This window comes from Gasterosteus aculeatus, chromosome 21, assembly GCF_964276395.1.
Source record: "Gasterosteus aculeatus chromosome 21, fGasAcu3.hap1.1, whole genome shotgun sequence".
Taxonomy (NCBI): domain Eukaryota; kingdom Metazoa; phylum Chordata; class Actinopteri; order Perciformes; family Gasterosteidae; genus Gasterosteus; species Gasterosteus aculeatus.
The window spans coordinates 19,170,907-19,189,410 of NC_135708.1; the positions used below are offsets into that span (position 1 = coordinate 19,170,907).

General features: G+C 49.2%; 1 protein-coding gene across 6 annotated transcripts in view; it reads left to right on the forward strand.

Annotated features, from left to right (window-relative positions):
* Positions 1-18,504, forward strand: part of dpp6a (dipeptidyl-peptidase 6a) — a 125,425-nt gene that overhangs the window by 98,457 nt on the left and 8,464 nt on the right. For all 6 annotated transcript variants that reach the window (XM_040167123.2, XM_078096196.1, XM_040167124.2 and 3 more), the window contains 8 exons: positions 1,205-1,303; positions 9,792-9,886; positions 10,322-10,396; positions 10,694-10,746; positions 11,283-11,364; positions 13,702-13,822; positions 18,164-18,318; positions 18,404-18,501. In XM_040167123.2, coding sequence (XP_040023057.1) covers positions 1,205-1,303; positions 9,792-9,886; positions 10,322-10,396; positions 10,694-10,746; positions 11,283-11,364; positions 13,702-13,822; positions 18,164-18,318; positions 18,404-18,501 — 778 coding nt within the window. The remainder of the gene's footprint in view (positions 1-1,204; positions 1,304-9,791; positions 9,887-10,321; positions 10,397-10,693; positions 10,747-11,282; positions 11,365-13,701; positions 13,823-18,163; positions 18,319-18,403; positions 18,502-18,504) is intronic.

Sequence of the window (18,504 nt, forward strand, 5' to 3'; positions counted from 1 at the left end):
AATCGCTGCTCTGACCGCCTGCTTGCTTTAACAATAAAGGAGGACGTGCATGCGATAAGATTCAACTCCTGGGATCATAGATGTGTTCAGCAAACATCCTCCTCTCCAAGGAAAAAAAGCCTTCAAATTGACATTGTACAAATCAGCGGGCAGCCACGTGACGAGTGGCGCGTGTCCTCCACGTAGTCGTTCATGTATTAGAGGCGATGCTTTGCCTACGTGGAGCGAACACACCGGCTGAGCTTTTTACCAGGCTACCAAGCCGTGGTGCAGGGAGGCTGCTGTGAAAATTCTATTTCATTTCCAGCTGAAACATTCAGAACGCCACTTTGGTCTTTTTCAATGTTCGGTTCCAGAAGTTTTGCCTCCACCGAACATCCAAAAAACATCGTCAAAGTCGCCCCGGAAAGCACTTTTATTCTTTGGGTTTCTGACGGACAAAGTGCCACAGAAGCCTATTCAACCTTGGGAAGAGGAGAGCGTGAAGAAACGCTTATACTCCACTTTCGTACAATGCTGCATCATTTCTCTCCCAATTTGTTTGTGACTGGAAATAATCACAAAGCGGCCAGGACGCTGCGTGGCCTCCTGCTGGTGTTCTCGGTGACGTTGCAGCCGAAAGGAGCGTTGGCTCACGTTAAAATATAATATAAAACGACAGCTGCAGCAGGTTTAGCAGAGGTATTAAACATCACACCTTAGGAAGATAGTCCCGCTGCTAAAATATGATCCTCTTTCCAAACCGATTTGTCCATCATCATCCTCATCATCATCTGGGTTTCCTCAGTGTGGACCTGTGCAGAGGTTTGTGAGCATGTTTTTTGCACAAACAGGCTCCTGGGGTTTCGTCTTTGGCTTTTTTCGTCCCCCCCCGCCATGTGGATCTGGAGGTGAAACGAGTCACGTGAATTAGCAGGAGACGATATGATGAGCTATTGATGGATGAAATTAGGCTGAAGTGAAACAGCGGGAAGGCTTCTGCTTCAGACGCGCTCGCCCCGGCGGGACGATCACAAGCGCGGCTCGTCTTGATCAAAGCCCCGTGGGAGGCGCTGCTTTGTTATTTTCCTTTCTCAGCTACCATTTTATTCTTAAAAGCCACCGTTTAAAATAAAAAAAAAGCCCCGCTGAGACGATGTGACGGACTGTCAGCTGGACATGTAGGTGTCGTGTGACCGCTCACCCTGAATTCTTTCCTCCGCAGGGGAAGATGACCACCTGGCTCTGAAGGGCAAAGTGACTGTCGCGGACCTCTTTAGAAAAGACTTCAAGGTGCACGACCCCCACGCCAAGTGGATAAGCAGTAAGTAACGCGAGAAAACCAAATGCTGCTTTCGAATGTTCTTGTTCGCCGGAACAAGATATCGTTATGTTTCACGCCGCGAGAGAGGGGGATGTTGGACGTACTCCTCCTATCTGATCCTCTCCGCTTGCAGGGTAACCAGTGTCTTTAAACTGGAACACACTTTCCCGTGTTTTTGTGTCCAAGTGATTAATGGTGGGAGCATTTTTCTTTTTTTTTTTTTCATGCTGCAGCAATAAGGCAGAGCTCTGCAGTTAATCGCCTGAGGCCTCACCGTGGACGGACGTCCACTGGAGGTGTTTGGTCCCCTCACAGGCTCAGTTTGGGACATTATGGATAGGATCCTACATATTTTTTTTTTTTTAAGCGTTTTTAGTTTTTAATTTTATTTTCGTCGTTTTCGTTTCGCCATTTTTCTCTCCTGTCTCTTGCAAAGCTGAGTGTTGCAGTTTGTGTGTGTGTGTGTTTGTGTCCTAGATGTCTGACATCACGCCAAAGGATTATTCCATATGCTTCAATAACTACCCAATTACCTGCAGCCACGGCCCCCGTTCCTCCCCCCCCCTGTGATCAATGACGGCGTGTTGATGCTGTTATTGTTACAATTCATCACAACCGATTTCAAACACGTGTTCCTTTTAACAGCGGTCGCTGCGACAGTGTAAACGCCGACAGCACCGCAGGGAGCCCGTGAGATGAAGCGATCTACTTTATTTTTGCTATCAAGGTAAAACAGCGACGCGACGCAACCTGACGCGTCTGAATAGAACGATCACAGCCTCCGAGACGTGAGGCATCTGTGCAGCCGAAGGATTAATGAAGCGCGTTCTTTATTCTCTGGTGCACAACGTAGCTGTCTCCTCCAATCACAGCCTCCGAGGTGACTCTCAGCAGCTGTTACGTCCCATATCCTGAAGTCTGTTGCTCACTGCGATTTAGAAAGCTGAAAACCCGCGTTTGTTTTGTCCGTGACAGGAAGTCGGCGTGGTGGGTTCCGGGGGGTTTAGCTCCCTGTCCCCCCCCCCCCCCCCCCCCCCCCCGCCCCCGCTTGGGCTTCAGGGCGAGACGTCCCTCCGCTCCTATCTGTACGCCGAGCAAATCAATAACACGTGGGCGAGCCTCGGTGAGCATCCCGACCAGTGGCAGCGTCGTACACATCTGGAGGGGAACATCTGTTTTGTTCTCCGCTCAATGGAGATTAGGGGCATATTTCTGTTAGCGGCTGGATTACATGTGATGAGCGTCGTAAATTGCGGTTATTTTTTTATTTGAGATATTCCCTTAACGCAAAGCCTTTTTTTTTCTAAGATGCTCAGAGGGAAGACGGATGTGTGGAGAAAAGGGCTTTGTAATAATCCAAAGAGCTGCTGAAGCCGCCATGAAACCAGATTTGCCATCAGAAAGCAGTGCGCTCGTTCATCGCCTCCTTTTTGTGCTGTTGGCAGTTCATTCCTTGATCTGGAGGTATTTTTAGTGCATCATTATACGCCGCTGACAAGAAGGAGAGAAGGAGCTAGTGATCCATCAGCTGATTATTCCGACTTCGGTACCGCGTCGTCTTCACCAGACCAACCTGCCTGCTTCCAGGACGGTCTCGGCCTTGCAGTGCGGCTGCTTCGGGATCGAAATTAAATTTTGTAAATCTAATTTTGACCAGTTTTATGATTTCCCTTCCCCAGGCTGTCTCCATCGATCAATCAAATCCCCGGAGACCGACTGAATATAACCTCAAGGATCCTTAATGATCATACATTGGCTATTTTTACCGGTAGGAATTGCTTCCTCATGTCCTGTCCAACAGCATTAACTCGGATATGTTGTATTATTAGGTGCTGAATGCAGGGACTCTAAACCCTCCCTCAGGTTCTATTGGATCATTTGCATCATTTGGGTTTTATCCTCTGTGTCTGTGATCACATTGTGCTCGGTGAGTTGAGATCTGGCAACACAGACGCAGCATTTAACTGGTCTTCATCACACTCTTTCCACGGGACAGAGAAACGCAATTCTGCGCTCGGTCGGCGTGAACAACCCCGGCCTGCACTCTGCATCAGCAGTCCAATCATGTCGAGGCGGCGGCCACACGCCTCCCCAGCGCGCCGCCGCTTTTTTTTTTTTTTTTTTTTAACTATTCCATCTGGATCAAACAACAACATCCGCACACACCGCCAAGGTGAAGCCAGCCCCCGTGGGAAACGCCGCTGCCTCTCGGAGAGCAGCTGCTCGCCCGTTTTTAATGGCCCGCCTTCCTCCCGGGACGCCTCTCGTCCTCGTTGATGTTTGTTAAGCACGCCAAAGCAGAGCGATTTGCAGAGCGAGCCGACCGATTGGCGCTCCCTTAAAATGGGGGACTCGTGAAAGTCGTTTAGATAAGAGCGGGGGGCCCGTGGGGGGGTGTCCGTTTTTGTGCGTCGGGATCATCTCCTGGGTGACGCACAACCTCCTCTGCCGGCTCGCCTCTAATGGGCGCACAGAGCCGTCACTTTGCCGATGATTAGCCAGTTGTCCCTTATTGACTCTGCACAGCTCCGCTCCTGCGACACGCAACACGAGTAATGATGTGGAGGCCCTTTTGTTAATGGAGCTCCGCGCTCCTTCTTCTTACCAATGAGACGGAGCTGATTAGCCCCTCACGCTCACTTTTAGCGCGCAGCGTTCGTTCAATGTCACAGGCAATCAGCTTTTGTAAAATGACAACATTATTCCAGGCAGCCCGCTGCCGACGTCGCTTTTTTGAGATGGCGTTCTGCGGCAAAGCGCAGAGTGGAGCTAAATCTGTTGGGTGGGGGTTGGGTGGAGGGGGGGGGGTCCTGGCACAAGCTCGCGTTTTGTCATCCCTTTCAACCACTGCGGAAGTGGCGCGACAACTCGTCTTTTGATAGAATCAAGCTGTCACAATATACCGCCGTCGTCGAGCGTTAATTCCCACGGAGGGAATCGAGGGAAAAGGCATCTGACGCCCGAGAGGAGACGCAGGTTTTTTTGAATTCTACGTTTTTCTTTTTGTGTCTCTCGGCAGATTCACCAGTCTAACTGCTGCTAACGTGGAGGCAACATCTGAGGAGCTGAATGTCATCTTTGATCCAAGTTTTGAGAAGCCCAAAAAAAAAAAATGTCACTCGAGTTTTGTCTGCCTTAAGAATCTTGCCAAAACTAGAATCTTCCTTCCCCCGGATAGACGGGAAGGAAAGTGATAATTAGTTTTCATTATTGTAATCTCTCCCTCTCATGAAGAAGCAGCGGCTTCACATTGTGCAAAATCAAACAAAAACACATTTGATCAAAACATTGATGGGGAGTAAATTCCGCTGTTATCTTGTCATCTTAGCTCCAGGTTTTACTGCAGAACGGCACCGCCTGTTTCTACTGTAACTGGATTTTGTCGGCATTCAGTGGCGATGTAGCGCCCGGGTTCGGTGAAGCTGAACATGCATGCCGAGGAAATGTACTTATAAATGTCTCATTCCAGGGTGACATTTACAAGCTGTTCATTCTCAGGTGATGACGCCCTAAAGAAAGGTTCGTTTTTAATTTTCAGTTTCTTCCGGCACGTCGCACTAAACGCTACACGGTGGCTCTTTAAAGCTCAAGCTTGAGAACGCCGGCGCGGCGTCTGCAGTCAGTTGTGGGGGTCAAAGGGCCAAAAACAGAAGACACGATGTCTCATGGCCTTTACTGGCGATGCTGCAGGGTTTTAAAATAGCCTGTCTGCATGTAGCCTTCAAATGGCTGCATGTTTAAATCGCAGCCCCACACTCTCCTGCAAGCTTCCGGGACTAATTATCGAACTAATTAAGGTTATTTTGTTAGTTGGCATTCGTGCTGGTTAATGCTGAACAGTCTCATTCATTTCATTATTTTCGCACGCTATTTCTTTCATCTCTGGCTGGTTTTATTACAGCGGCGGTGTACTTTCATGCTTTTTTTGTTATGTTCTGCATGCTGGCAGTTCGGTCCCACGGGACCGCAGTCCGACATCGCTGTAACAAGCAAACCCGCCTAAAACACATCAATTGTGCTCGGTTTGCGCCTGCGGAGAAGGTGTCAATTAGAACGCCACCACGCTCACATACAGAGACACACAACGGGGGAAGTCACATTTTGTCCTCCTGACAGCAGCTACGAACACGCCTTATCTTCCCCGTATCGTGGATGTGATATACTTGTGGTTTCCCGGGTCCAACACTGTTATCCAGTAAATGTGTCTACATTCCACATCCCCATAACACCTCCTGCACACGGCGGTTCACATCCAAGGCGTGAAATGGACTTACGGTCCTTTGGATTCACCGTCGCATCTCTGAGACGGCCCCGCTCAGCTGTTTGTGGAACACAGCAGGAGGGCAGCGGGGGGCCTCCCTTCACAGCAAGAGGCCCCCTGGATCATGTTGTCAGTGGTTCCACAAACGCTTGGGAGTGACCTTTGAAATGCACCCTGTTGTGTCGATGCTCGTTTCATTTGCATTATAAAATATTAAATGTAACGTATTATATATGAGAAGAGCTTAAAGAACCGGTGGTGCCATTCGCCGTTAGCCTAACCTGCTGCTTGTAGCTGACCACTAGTTGCTCCTGCTGCCCGGAGGCAGGGGCAACTGGGGGGGGGGGGGTCAGTGAGGAGTCCGCAGTCAGTGGCCTTATTAAAGAGGCAATGAATCTTTTGAGAAAATGTGACTCAGAGGTCCAAGGTCCCAAAATTTAGAAGGGGAGAAGGAGAAGAATGGGAGCTCGCTCACTCACATGCTGGCGATCATTTAATCCTCTTCGTTGGGAAAGTGAGTAAAGAGAAAGAGAACATCTTCAAATGAAGGAAATTTAATTTAATTTGTGAAAGACTTGTATTAATTAAATATAATGCATGAATTCATTTTAATTCTTGCACATTGGCCCAGATTGGCCTGTTTCCCTCTTCCCATAAAGGAATCTCACTCACCAGCTCATCGGGTAATGAAACTGGAGGCTGCGACTCGGGAGCTTCCATCAGACGGTGTGAAATTAAAGATTGACAAATGAAATCTTAACCCGCCCTTTAAGATATAAATTGCTAATTATACTGATTAGATTATGCTGCCACACCTAACTAGTCATTATTTCCATTTGTCTACTAATTATTGACGGTGGAACTACAGAGTTGTTCGTCCAGCGAGGCCACTGGAACACCTGCGTGTTTGGACTCATCTCTCTGTTTTCCGTCGGTCCAAATAAGAGTCTGATCAGTGATGTGATGCTGAATGTCACGATCCTTATCCTACATTTCTATGAGCGGGATGATTCTTAAGCGGCTCACGGCGGCCGAGGCGACTCGCGGACTGCTTGGGGTGTGAATTTATGATCAGCTGACAGACACTGAGGAAGCGACCGTCACCTCTGATGCAGTGAGTCAAATCAACGATGACACAAGGACTTAAGGATTAATTGCAAATTGAGGTTACGGGTGGTTCAGCTGGTTGATGGAGGGTGTCTGAGAAGACTTGCGTGCTCCCTTGGGGGACATCTTGGAAGGAACGCAGAATCAGACGGGCAAGGTGAGTTTCTAGGGACTTAATTCGTATCAAATGATCTACTCTACTGCTTCCAGGGGCAATGGACTTCTGGGAGACATTTAAAGCATGATCTTACTGTCGTAAATATGATTATAATTGTAATTATTATTATTGAGAATGGGCCGTGGGGCTCCATGATGTTATCACAGCAGGGCCACAAGTCATTTCTCCATGATCCTTCTTAAATGCGCCTATATTACCGGCTAATTAGATGTTTTTAGCATTTGTGGTACCTTACACATGAATTTAGAGGGTACAAGTTTTTAAAAAAGGGTTCCAAAGTTGACGCTTCATGTCAAAGGGGATTTTATCTGTGTCACATTGTTCTCCGCTGCACCCAACAAGGAGTGAATCTCAAGGTTTTTGCGGCAGTTTTTCCACTTCTGGAGGATGGAACATCAAACGTATTGCAGTCATCTTTATTAAAGAGGTATCCTGCTTTTGAAGCCGGCGGGTTTCCAGGACCCTGAGGTTGAGGGTCTCGTTGGAAGGTGCGCCGCTCTTTGTACATCGCGCCGGTGGGACGGAGCCCCTGTCAATAGTTTGCTCTTTCAAGATTAGACTTTAGCTCGGCTCCCTGCTGCCTTGAAACGTCTAAATAAACCCCCAAAAAATAAAAATCCAGAAGCTAAACAGCGTGAAACCGCAATGGTAACGATGGACTCAGGAGCCAGAGTAGTGAAAGCGGCGTGCACGCGCCGATCGGCGTTCCCGATGAACACAAATGATCGCCACTGTGAGAACCGGTCGGTCTCATGGTTGGTCAGCAGGTTCACACTTGAAACGTTTGGCTCCTCTCTTCATCTATTTGCATTAAGTTGCTCCGAAATATTATTCAAAGGCTGTGCGGTTTGGCCCCATCGGAGAAACACCCACAGGTGGTGTCATGTGGAAATTCCCTTTCAAGAACCATCTGCAAATGAAACCAAATTACTAGAAATGTATTAGAGGGAGATTTTTAATTAAAACTCCTACTGAATGTTTTATGAAGCTATATTTCACGGCAAATGTAATCCGATGGGTGGTAAAGATTTAGGACGCTGTTACTGAAGACAGGCGCCATAATTCTTCCCCTGGTCGCTTGTGTCTTTTTATAAGATCTGGAGTCCTGAGGACAGAGCAACGCTCTTACCGACGGGCTCTGAAGGTGAAAGGAGGACAGATCCGATCCATCCCAGCAGCTTCTTACAACTTTTTCAGCTCAGAAAGTGCTTTTTCGAGGAATGCCACATCGCTGCCTCGGAGTCTCTTCAACCGTCTCAACAGGAACTAAAGATCAGTAGATCACAGAACGTGATAAAGGACGTGACTTCAAGAAACTCTTTATCCGTTTTCCAGATAAAAGGCGGTTTTGTAGATTTTGTTGCAGCAAAAGAAATCCACGCACTCCAATTGTTAAATCGTCCTTTTTGTCTCAGTCGAGACGTTCCGCGGCGCTTGGCGTCTCTTGAATCTCCCTCTCCTCCCTCTGCCTGGCTGGACGGAGGCCGGGTGAGCGCTGTGCCCAGGGCAGGGCGCTGTATTAACAAGCCGTACTGGCACGGAGCCGTATGGATCAGAGCAGGAAACGGCGCCGTGGGGCCAATGCACAGCGCCTTAAAGTAGAGGGGAAGGAAAGGAGATGGATTGAAAGGGGAGACGTGCCGCCCGCAGTACTGTGACGGGACGGAGGGCTCTCGGGCCTTTTGGAAGAGCCGAAAACAAAAGGTTGGAGAGGTGAGAGGGGGTCTAAAATGATTTAACCCAGCAGGAGGGCACATGAAGGGGCAGCGATGGGAAGGATTTGGCGATCAGAGGGGCGTCGGAGGCGTCTTTTTGGATGAAGGAGATCAGCGAGGAATAAAGATGGGGGAAAAAAGAAGACGCCTTGTAGAGACGCAGGTCTCTTGACTTCAAAAACGAAGCCCGACTGCGGAAACAGAGTCACGATGCAAAAAATAAAGGCCGGTCAGTCTCTGAACAGCGATTCTTCCTCACGCATTCGAGCCCCGTTGTCCGCGATTACCATTTCGTGCACGAGAGTCGAGCCGTTTTATCAAGATGCCAAACAGTCGGAACCAAGATAATGGAGCGCATTGAAAAAAAATGAATCTTTTATGTATCACCCTGGTTTTCTGCCCTTGTTGTTAGCATGCCGCTGGTTTTCAGCCAGCAGGCGGAAGCTGTCGAGGGGCTGTTTGGCCACGCCGATTCAAAATGTCTTCCCCGCACGTTCTGAATTAAAGCTGTTGTGATGGTCATTTTGTCACCTCTAATGGCCAATTAGATATGCCGGCAGATTAGAGTTCACTTCTGCATAACAATCTCTGGGTTCTAATTGCCTTCGCCGAATGGGGGCCCTCGCTCGTGCGCCCAAACGGAACGGCAAAGCGGCGAGACGCGGGAGCGCGGCTGGGTTATGATGGTTGCCGTATGAAGCGCATCCTTCGCCGATAAAAGGCTGACGGAGGAGGAGCTGCGTGAACTCTCGTACGTCTTTCAAACAACGGCTCCCGTCAAGCGGCTCCTCCAGGGGCCCGAACGCGGCGGACGCCTTTTTCCACTGAAAGCTGTGCGTCCGCAGAGAGGTGAGAGTCTCAGGGACTGTTTGTTAAAGCCGGCCTTTTTACCTTTTGGGCTAAAGCGTCCCTCTCCCGTCCTCTGAGAACGAGACATGTCAATTCCCTTACAGTGCTGAAAGTAACTCCATGGAACAGACATTCCCCAAAAATCAAATATCTATACTTATAGCTGACTAATCATTGAAACCTTCCATCAGTCCTAATTTAATATGCCTTTTTTATAAGAAGTGTGATGATTAAAAAGTGTCTTTGGTGGTTTTCTCAGTCATTTTCAGTGTCATTATGTACGTTTGTGTGGTTTTGTTGTATGTCTGCGGACTTTTGCATCCACTATTACACGGCGGGTGAAATAAAAATGTTCCACTTCTCTCCCTTTACTCGCAGGTAATGAGCTATTATACCGCGATCGTGGAGGCGACGTCGTCAAGTTCAACGTCGACACTGACGAAAAGGCCGTCCTGGTGCACAACAAGAAGTTTGTAAGTCTTTTCCCGCCTTTCCATCTCTCCTCACTTTCCACGATCGCGGGACAGACGGACCGAGCGCGGCCGCCTGTGAATCCCATTAAAACTTTTCTCATCGTGTCAGCAAATCAAAGCACCCAGAGCTCTTCTTTTATTACGGGGGCTTGATTGCTGTGCGGCGTGAACCTCGTGGTCACAGCTGAAGGCGCCGGTATGACGGGTCACGGCGAGATGGAGATGTGGCGTCGGCTCCCCGGGTGACGACACACAACATTATGTCCCGGTGCAAAGATTAATGCAAGTCCCATTTGCTGCGGGAGCCGAGCAATCCGTCAAAGGCAGTCGTTTAAGGACTGGTTTAATGAAAAAATAACACGCATGGTGAAAGGTCTCCTCTTTTTTTTTTTTTTATCTCCCCCTTCCGTCTTACATCTGCCTTTTGCTTACCAGGAAATGTACAAAGCCAGCAAGTACGAAGTGTCTCCTGACATGAAGCATGTGCTGCTGGCCTACAACGTTGCACCGGTGAGCTTCTCATTCCTTTTGCTTGCTTTTTGAATTAGCAAACTGACAGCCAAATATGTCAGCCACCTGAGCAACACAAACAAACCCCTCGGCCGGTGGAGGTGGGGGGGGGGGCAGTGATAGAATACATTTGTGACGCACACAAGGTGAACTGGATGAATTGTAAAACGCAATAATTTAGTTTTTCTCTGAGGTGTGGTTGAATGTACACTCATGTCTTCTGTCTAAATATATATATATATATATTTATATTTACAACAAATCGTCTGTGTGATGTGATGCCACCCATTTTTCCAGGTGTACCAGCATTCCTACACGGCCTTCTACATCATCTGCAGTCTGGATACTCCGTAAGTAGCCCTTAAGCCAGCGTGCGTCCCGTAATATTGAATTCCGTTATCTCGTCCTGAAGCGTGTCACCTGACCTTGCTGCCTGAGCAACTCGCTCCCACCCGCTGCAAGAGCTTCCCTCCCGCGGAGCACCTGGGGAAACTCAACTGAGCTGTTGGCGTCCAATTGTGTGCGCGGCGTCCCGCGAGGTGAAAGGGTTAATGGGGAATGGGTGGTCTCGGGGTGGCAGGGGACGATGGCTTTGCCGGGACGTCTGGATGCTCTGTGTGAAGGAAGGAACATGCGCGACCGGAGCTTAAACGAGTCGCTCGCTTCTGCGATTTCACCTCCCCGATCTTCATTAGTTTCTGTTAAAAGTTGCCGAAAAAGTCAGTTCAAGAGCAACAAAAGCACGACACACATTTTCAAGAAGCCGAAACTTTTAGCTGTTGGCGAACCGAATGGATCCGTTTTAAACACCGAAGTGTGTTCACGCTTGTTCTTCTCCTGCAGACGTGCGTCTGCGCTTCTGTCTGACTGCATTTGTTTACCGCAGGGCAACTTGGAACTTGAACCCCCCAGAGGTCAGAAACGCCCAGCTGCAGTATGCGGGCTGGGGACCCCAGGACCAGCAACTGGTAAGAAATGTCCCCTGAAGTCAAAATATCGCGTAAAGTATCTTCAAACGGTTCGCATGCAGCGCCTTTTAGTGTGGCTTTAAAAGTTAATGGAAGATGGTATAAATGATTTAGGGGGATTTAGAGTGGCCCCTAATGTAATGACATAAGGTGTAGAAGGTATGTTATGTTTAAACCTGCATTAATTGATTTTCATTTTATTTGGCTGTCTATCACAACATTAACAGAAAAATGTATTGTGGATTAGAGCAGGTACTTTTTGGGGCAGATCTGTACAAATGGCAATGGGGATGTTTAGCGAGATGAAGGAAGCTGGTGGGTCAAGTGCCTAAAACCAAATGAATGGTGCATTTAGGTGTCCCTTGTCAAATTACAAAGAGAGATAATTCAGGAGTGAACACAAGAAAGCTGCTCAGAAGAGTAGAAGGTGAAGTCGGTGCCCGATGTTCTCACTGGTCCACTCTGTGTGATGCATCCACTGCACAGAAACCCGACACACGCGACATGTTACCGTCATATTTCAGAGGCCACGCGACACATTTCACTCCTCGAAAGCGCAAAATCCTCCTCCCCTCAGAGATCTCTTTCCGAACGCATTTCAAGTTGAACGCCATCGACACGCGACGCTCCTCCGCAGTAATTCCTCGATGAGTCATTTTCCGCCTCCCGTCGTCGCGGTCGATCTTGTCAGCGCATTAATGAGCTCCAGTCTGTTGGTTTGCGGCGCAGACAGAATGTAAGTGATAACGTTCTTCAGCACAATGCTATTAATTACCTGTTATCTCCTCAGTGGATTAATTAACGCAGTCGCTAGACTGATACGGCCGGGAGTTTCTCCCCGTTAGTCACCGAGTGGTTTCACGTCCATCAGGCGGATTGTGTCAGCGTGAAACTGAGCCCGCAGCTGCTTTCCCCCCCGAAGGTTCAGATGTCCTCTGTGTGGGAGGTGGAGGTCAGGGAGACGTCCGCCGTCACGCGTCTGGGTACGTGTCGCGTGGTTTCGCCCTGGAGGACGAGCACATCCGCATGCGCACGCCGGATTTTTCAACTTATCGACTTCCCACGATGCATTTTGATAGGAACTTTTTGTTTTGACCTTCCGCACTCACTACCCTCAAGTCTTTGAAGGTCCAAATTGCCACTTTGTAACCAGCTTTTCTGGTATGCTATGCTATAATATGCTTAATGCCAGAAACGCCCCCAGTAAGTGCAATGATTGCACTTCCTCTGCAGCCGGGAGGCGTGTTCGTCTGCCTCAGAGGGGAAAAGGTTCAATCAAATTTTCTCTTTGTGCCGGCGAGGTCTCAGCAGCGCAGCCGTGTTCTCCACAGTTTCCTACAATTTAGTGTGAATATTCTGATCATGCCAATCGTTGCCGGAGTTCTAGCTCCTATACGGGGACTCCAAAGTGGGCCCCGAACCACACGGACCCCCAGCTCGGGACGGATTCTGTTTCACCTTTAAAAGAACAAGAAAGATTGAAGAGTGTTGAATGGGTAGATGGGATAGATTCTTAATGTCATTTTGATCCATTTCACAGTGTAGAAAAAAGTTAATAAACACCGTTGGCAGCTTCAGCGTTGGATTTACCAACATTTAGACTTCTCCGTATGAATATCTTCTAGCGGAATCCTTCCCAAACTGATAACCGTGAGGCCCACACGTTCCCTAATCCGTGAGCTCCTGAGCGAAGCCTTCCATGTAATAGCCTGAGATGGATTTCAGCACGGCGTTGAGGTAGTAACATTTTAGAATTCTGGCCCCCGGGAGCCACCCGCCCTATCGCGCTCACCCTGGGTGCTGATGATCTATTATTCCCTGTAATGAAAGAGTTGACCTTCCGTTATCTTGAGAACCCTCCCCGGCCTGCAGGGGAGAGCATCAAAGTTAGAATTTGGTCCCGCGGTCTTTTCAGAACCATCTTTTCAGAAAATGAAAAGACACGTTTCTCCTATTTTTTTTTTTTCTTCCTTTTGTCAAATCGTCGGCGTCCCTCCAATAAAAAAGGAGCCATTGTGGAAATGTGCTCCGTCTTGTGTGTGACAGGTAAGAAAGCACAGTGCATGTGGCCGTTTTGACCCCCCCCCCCCGGGGGTTGATTTCAGCCGCGATAGCGCCCAGGTGTAAATACCAGATAATAACGTAACAGCTCATCCACCTTAATGAGTGGGGATCAACGTGAAGGGATCAAATGCTTTCCTGGATGGCCGTTTTGTTGTAGGATTTCAGATAGTTGGTCTAAAGATTGTTTCCCGCTAACATGCCGTACTCCCTCCCTCTCCCCTCCCTCCCTCTCCCCTCCCTCCCTCTCCCTCCCTCCCTCTCTGGCTCATGCAGATCTTTGTCTTCGAGAACAACATCTACTATCGCTCCAGGGTTGACAACCGTTCCATTCGCCTGGTGTCTACTGGCAAGGAGGGCGTTATCTTCAACGGGCTCAGCGATTGGCTGTACGAAGGTACGCCGGCAATCCGCTCGCTGTGAGCCGCCGCTTCGCCGTGAACACTCACGCGGCAGGCGCATAGACATAGATGGACGTAGAGCGGACATGCAGCCAGACGTTAATCCTCGAGTGAGATCGTTGAAACGATACATGTCCGTCCGACGCTGCGACCCGTTGGGTCCTCTGAGGTCACCGATGCGCCGCGCGGTTGTTTCCTCTTCCACTTAGCGCCACGTCCGTCCTTCAAGAGCAGCTTCCGTTATCCAAGACGTTTAAACGTTCATCAGAGCGCTTTCACAGCGTCTAACCCCTCCGACTCGCGTTGATGTGCTGCGGAAAGCGTGGTAATTTACACTCAGCATTATAGTGGGATAAATCTTTTACTGAGGATATAAAACACAGAACCAGCTTCAGAAGTTCCAGTGAGGTTGAGAGTCTGTAGTGGAATATTTGCTGCTTATCTACGCTGTTTGTTTGCCTGTTTTCATCTCATGTTGACTTATTCAACTCACATTCATGCAAATATATCAGACGTCATTTTCATGTGCGGTTACACGAGGTATCCAAAAAAGGATCATATGATGGGAAAAGTGTTTTTAAGGTGTTGATTCGTGGTGATATTGGCTGCTGTGCTTGATGGAATTGGCTCAAAGCTAAAGAATGCTAAAGTAGAATCAACAGCAATGACATCTTTAATTGAATGCACATACGACTTTTTTAGACCGCTATTATTGGTTTGTCTTTTGCTAATAAACTAAAAACCACTGATAAATCCCTGTAAATAGATTTGGCTTCGACGCAGCGGTTGTGCAATGTTTACATTCATCCCTGCGACGCCTGCGAGGACGAGCATTTTGGACGCCAGTGACCGAGGTCACACCGAGGGTCACACCGCAGACGGGAAACGAGGTCTTAAGCGCTGGCTGCCGCTGCGCAGCAGATTTGATGCTCGGGGGGGTGAAAGGTTGGCAAATAATCTCCCCGGCTGGAACATCCGCTGTCTTAATCCATGCGCGTGTGCGTTTGGTGTGCGCACGCAGGGGAGACAGAAACGAAATGACCCCGTCGGCGGTGTGTAACCGCCCAAAAGGCCTCGGGGAGAGTCTCCAGTGTGGTGTCGTCTGCCGGCTGCGTTGATGCTGACGCGTCCTGCGGCGCCGCGCAGCCCCGGGAAACAGCTGTTCGCGGTGCTCTGGTGCGGCGAGATAAGAAGCTGGAGTGGCTTTGATTCGAGTCGTGTTCGCTCCCCCCCGGTAGATGTTTGGTTAGATGACTGTTTGCATCGGGGAGGCTTGTTCGCAGCCTCGTGTCTGTTTATCGCTCCTGTTGGTGGCGGAGCCTGAGGGGCCCGCGGGCGCCACATAATCAACACAATGTGCGCCCGGGAAGAGAGAGATTATTAAACAGGACCGAGAATGTTGTTTTTTCGTTTTGCTTGTGAAAACAAGCTGAAAAGTGATGCGAGACACACAGTTGGAAATGGCTTTCGGGAAACTTTTTTTTAAGTGACATTGCCGGGAGAATGTGACAAAAAGTCTCTCCGCGGGAAATGAAGGTAATGCCGCTGTGTTAGATAGACACCCGGGGACACCGACATCTATTTCTGTGATAATCAGTCTTTGTGAGATACTGATTTTCCTGGTAAACAGACTTCTGGCGCTTAAATGTGTGCGTGAGTCATTCATATTGAACAATGTTTTTGCTAAAACTGAGCCATGCTGAACTTTGACAACAACCAACTTTTCCCGCCGTCGTCTTCCGAGCCACATGACGGAAAACCAACAGACCGGATCGATTCTTTGTTTTCATCTCTAGGGTCCTTTCCGACGTCGGTCACTTAAAGCAACAACGTGCACAGGACGTGTATTGGCGGTGAGCGATTGCCCGGCCTTCTCCTTCAACGAAACAACGCCCCCCATTAGTCCATTTAGACAACAAACATGGAACGACAGAGTCCAGTGGGGACAATACCTACGTGGTGTGCTTTTAATAAACCATTTATTCCTGCATCATCTTCCACTGACGCATCTCCAAGGCGCCACAAAGACGCTGGAGACGCCGAGCTGAATCTCACGCGTGATTATCACCTGCAGTCTCACCTCAGTATTTATAGCAGCTGCTGTTCCCCCGACGTGCACGCAGCGCCTCGTGAGGCAAACCTGAGCGGCACGTCATCCAACCAAACGAGTGACTCCTTCATCTGGAGTCAGGGTGCAGTTAGGACTTGGTCTTGAGGTGGTTTGATGCAGTTGTTGCATGTGATTAGGAGGGTGGACTGCAGGCTCTTGAGTGTCCAGGACGCACGGGGGGGGGGGGAGTAGTCCCAATAAAGCTGCATGTCTCTGCTTGACGGTTGTGGAACGTGAGACTGCTGCCCTCTGTTGGACACACGGGGGACACATGCTTGTCCCCCGTGTGTACCTGATCCTTTTTGTTCATACATATTCCTTGTTGCTTATTGCTCGTGTAATAGGCACATATTATTTTAATATTCCTTCTAATTGCAGGAAATGAGCTAAATGCCACCAGCAAGGTTTCTTTTCAGTTTCTCATTAGTTCCGTCTGCCTGTATCTGCATTCATTACTTTGCCACTTGACTCTCATGCATTAATAATGTCCTTTATCCAGTGAATAATGTAGTCCGTGCGGCGGGAAGGAGAACAGCTCACCTTGGTAGTCGTCACTGGAGAAAGAAAGAGATACAATTTCATCACTTCAGAAAAATGAAAATGAGTGCTGGCTCGTCAAAAGTGGTTCACTTACGCTCCCTTAGTTCCTCTCCCTTTTGTCCGTGCACTTTCCTTTGTCTGCGCACGTATCGGGATCGTTCTAGAAACTCAACTATCTCCTCCACCGGGCCAAGGTGACCCCCGGCGTCCCCCCGGCCCGGGCCGCTCCGACGGTTCCGCTCCACGCGGAGGAGCTTTTTAAGCTGCTTCTGGAGAGGCCAGCGGGCAGCGGGACGTCTTTTTAGGCTTTTTCACATTTTTCAAATGCAGCATAATGCCTGTCATGTCCTGTCATGTCCTGTCGTCAGACGGTGTGATCCAGTCCTCCCCCACGGAGCTCCGCCGACAGGCCTGAATGCAACCATGAAGCCCATTTATCCCGATGAGGTATCGTAGCTTTAGCCTTGTTCGGCAGTGACGGGATCACTTCAGCAGGATTGCATTAGAAAACAAATGTACACAGGCATCTGCACGGGGGGGGACACACTGCTTATCAAGTCATTCCACCAGACGTGCACGGTTAATTAAAATGCTAATTGGTAGTTGATGTCTGCTAATTCCCAGAAGCAAGCATCCGGTCCCACAAACAACAATAATGCAATTTTAATTGCAAAAAGCGTCCGTGAATGTAGCCGGTGGCTCGCTGTAGCAATAAATGGGACTGTCTCATGTCGTCGGACAGGTTCCCTCACTGAGCCTTCGTTTGCATCGTGGCTCAATAAGGCGTTGTGTGTTGACAGAGGAGTTTGTGTGCGATGGAGGACTGGGATTAACCCCCCCCCCCCCGACCCCCCGCCCGTTATTGCCCCTGTGTGAGAGCAAGAGCGTGTGCGATTGGAACATCATTTTAAACACACACACACCTGCACACTGAGGCTCTCAGGGGGCTTCTGTGTGAAATGAGTCGACGTGAGCTCCTCGCTGACACACACACACACACACACGAAGGCAGCGATAAGCCAACAGCCCAGGTCACATGGTGAACTACACGTTGCAGTGGCACATGGGGAGAAATTGCCGTTTGGTTCGTTTCTAGGAATTCTGGCCGGGTTCTATTTCGGTCGAGGGGGCTGTTAGAGGCCGCTGTGATTTATGAGCCAGGCGCCGGTGTGTTGTTCTGTTGTTCTGTGTGGGTCTGAGAGAGAGTTCCTGAGTCAATGCAAACATGGCCAACTGGTCGGGCGATATAGTGCAGCGGATTGCCCCTCCGGCCTGGTGCTAGAAGTGTTATTGTCCTTTGATGGGGGGAATTATATCAACATTCATTTGTATATATTGTTGAAATGCTTTGATGAGCTGGCGTCATACGCCGGCTACTGTAGGTTTTGTCAATTTCAAACAGACGTCTTTTTGCTATCAGGAAAAACTGCTCATCTTCACATCCATAAATCATCAACAATCGGCCACATTCATTCAAGACTGATTTAAAGTGTTTGTGTGAACAGAAAACAGAGACGAGTACCGACGCTGCAGCGTGCTGCACATCTCTTAATATCCAACCCCAATGAGCAGCAGCACAATGATTCCATTGGCCTGCAGCATTATGATTAATGCGTGTTTCTGCTCTGCGAGTTCTTTCCATTTCCTGCCACGATGATTGATGCTGGTGTTGTTCTCGCTCTTCCAGAGGAGATCTTCCAGTCCCACATTGCCCATTGGTGGTCTCCAGACGGTGCCAGGCTAGCATACGCCACCATCAATGACAGCCTGGTGCCCAGGATGGAGCTGCCCATGTTCACGGGCACCCCGTACCCAGTGGGGAAAGAGTACCACTACCCTAAGGTGCACACTCGAACCCCTCCGGATTGGATATTCTCTCTCAGACCCTTGATGTTCACGTCGTCCCCTCGTTCCTCTCCCCGTTCAGGCCGGCGAGGAGAACCCAGTTATCACTCTCTACGTTGTGAACCTTAACGGCCCTCTTCACACGATCGAGATGAGGAGACCCGACGATCCCCGGATGGGGTG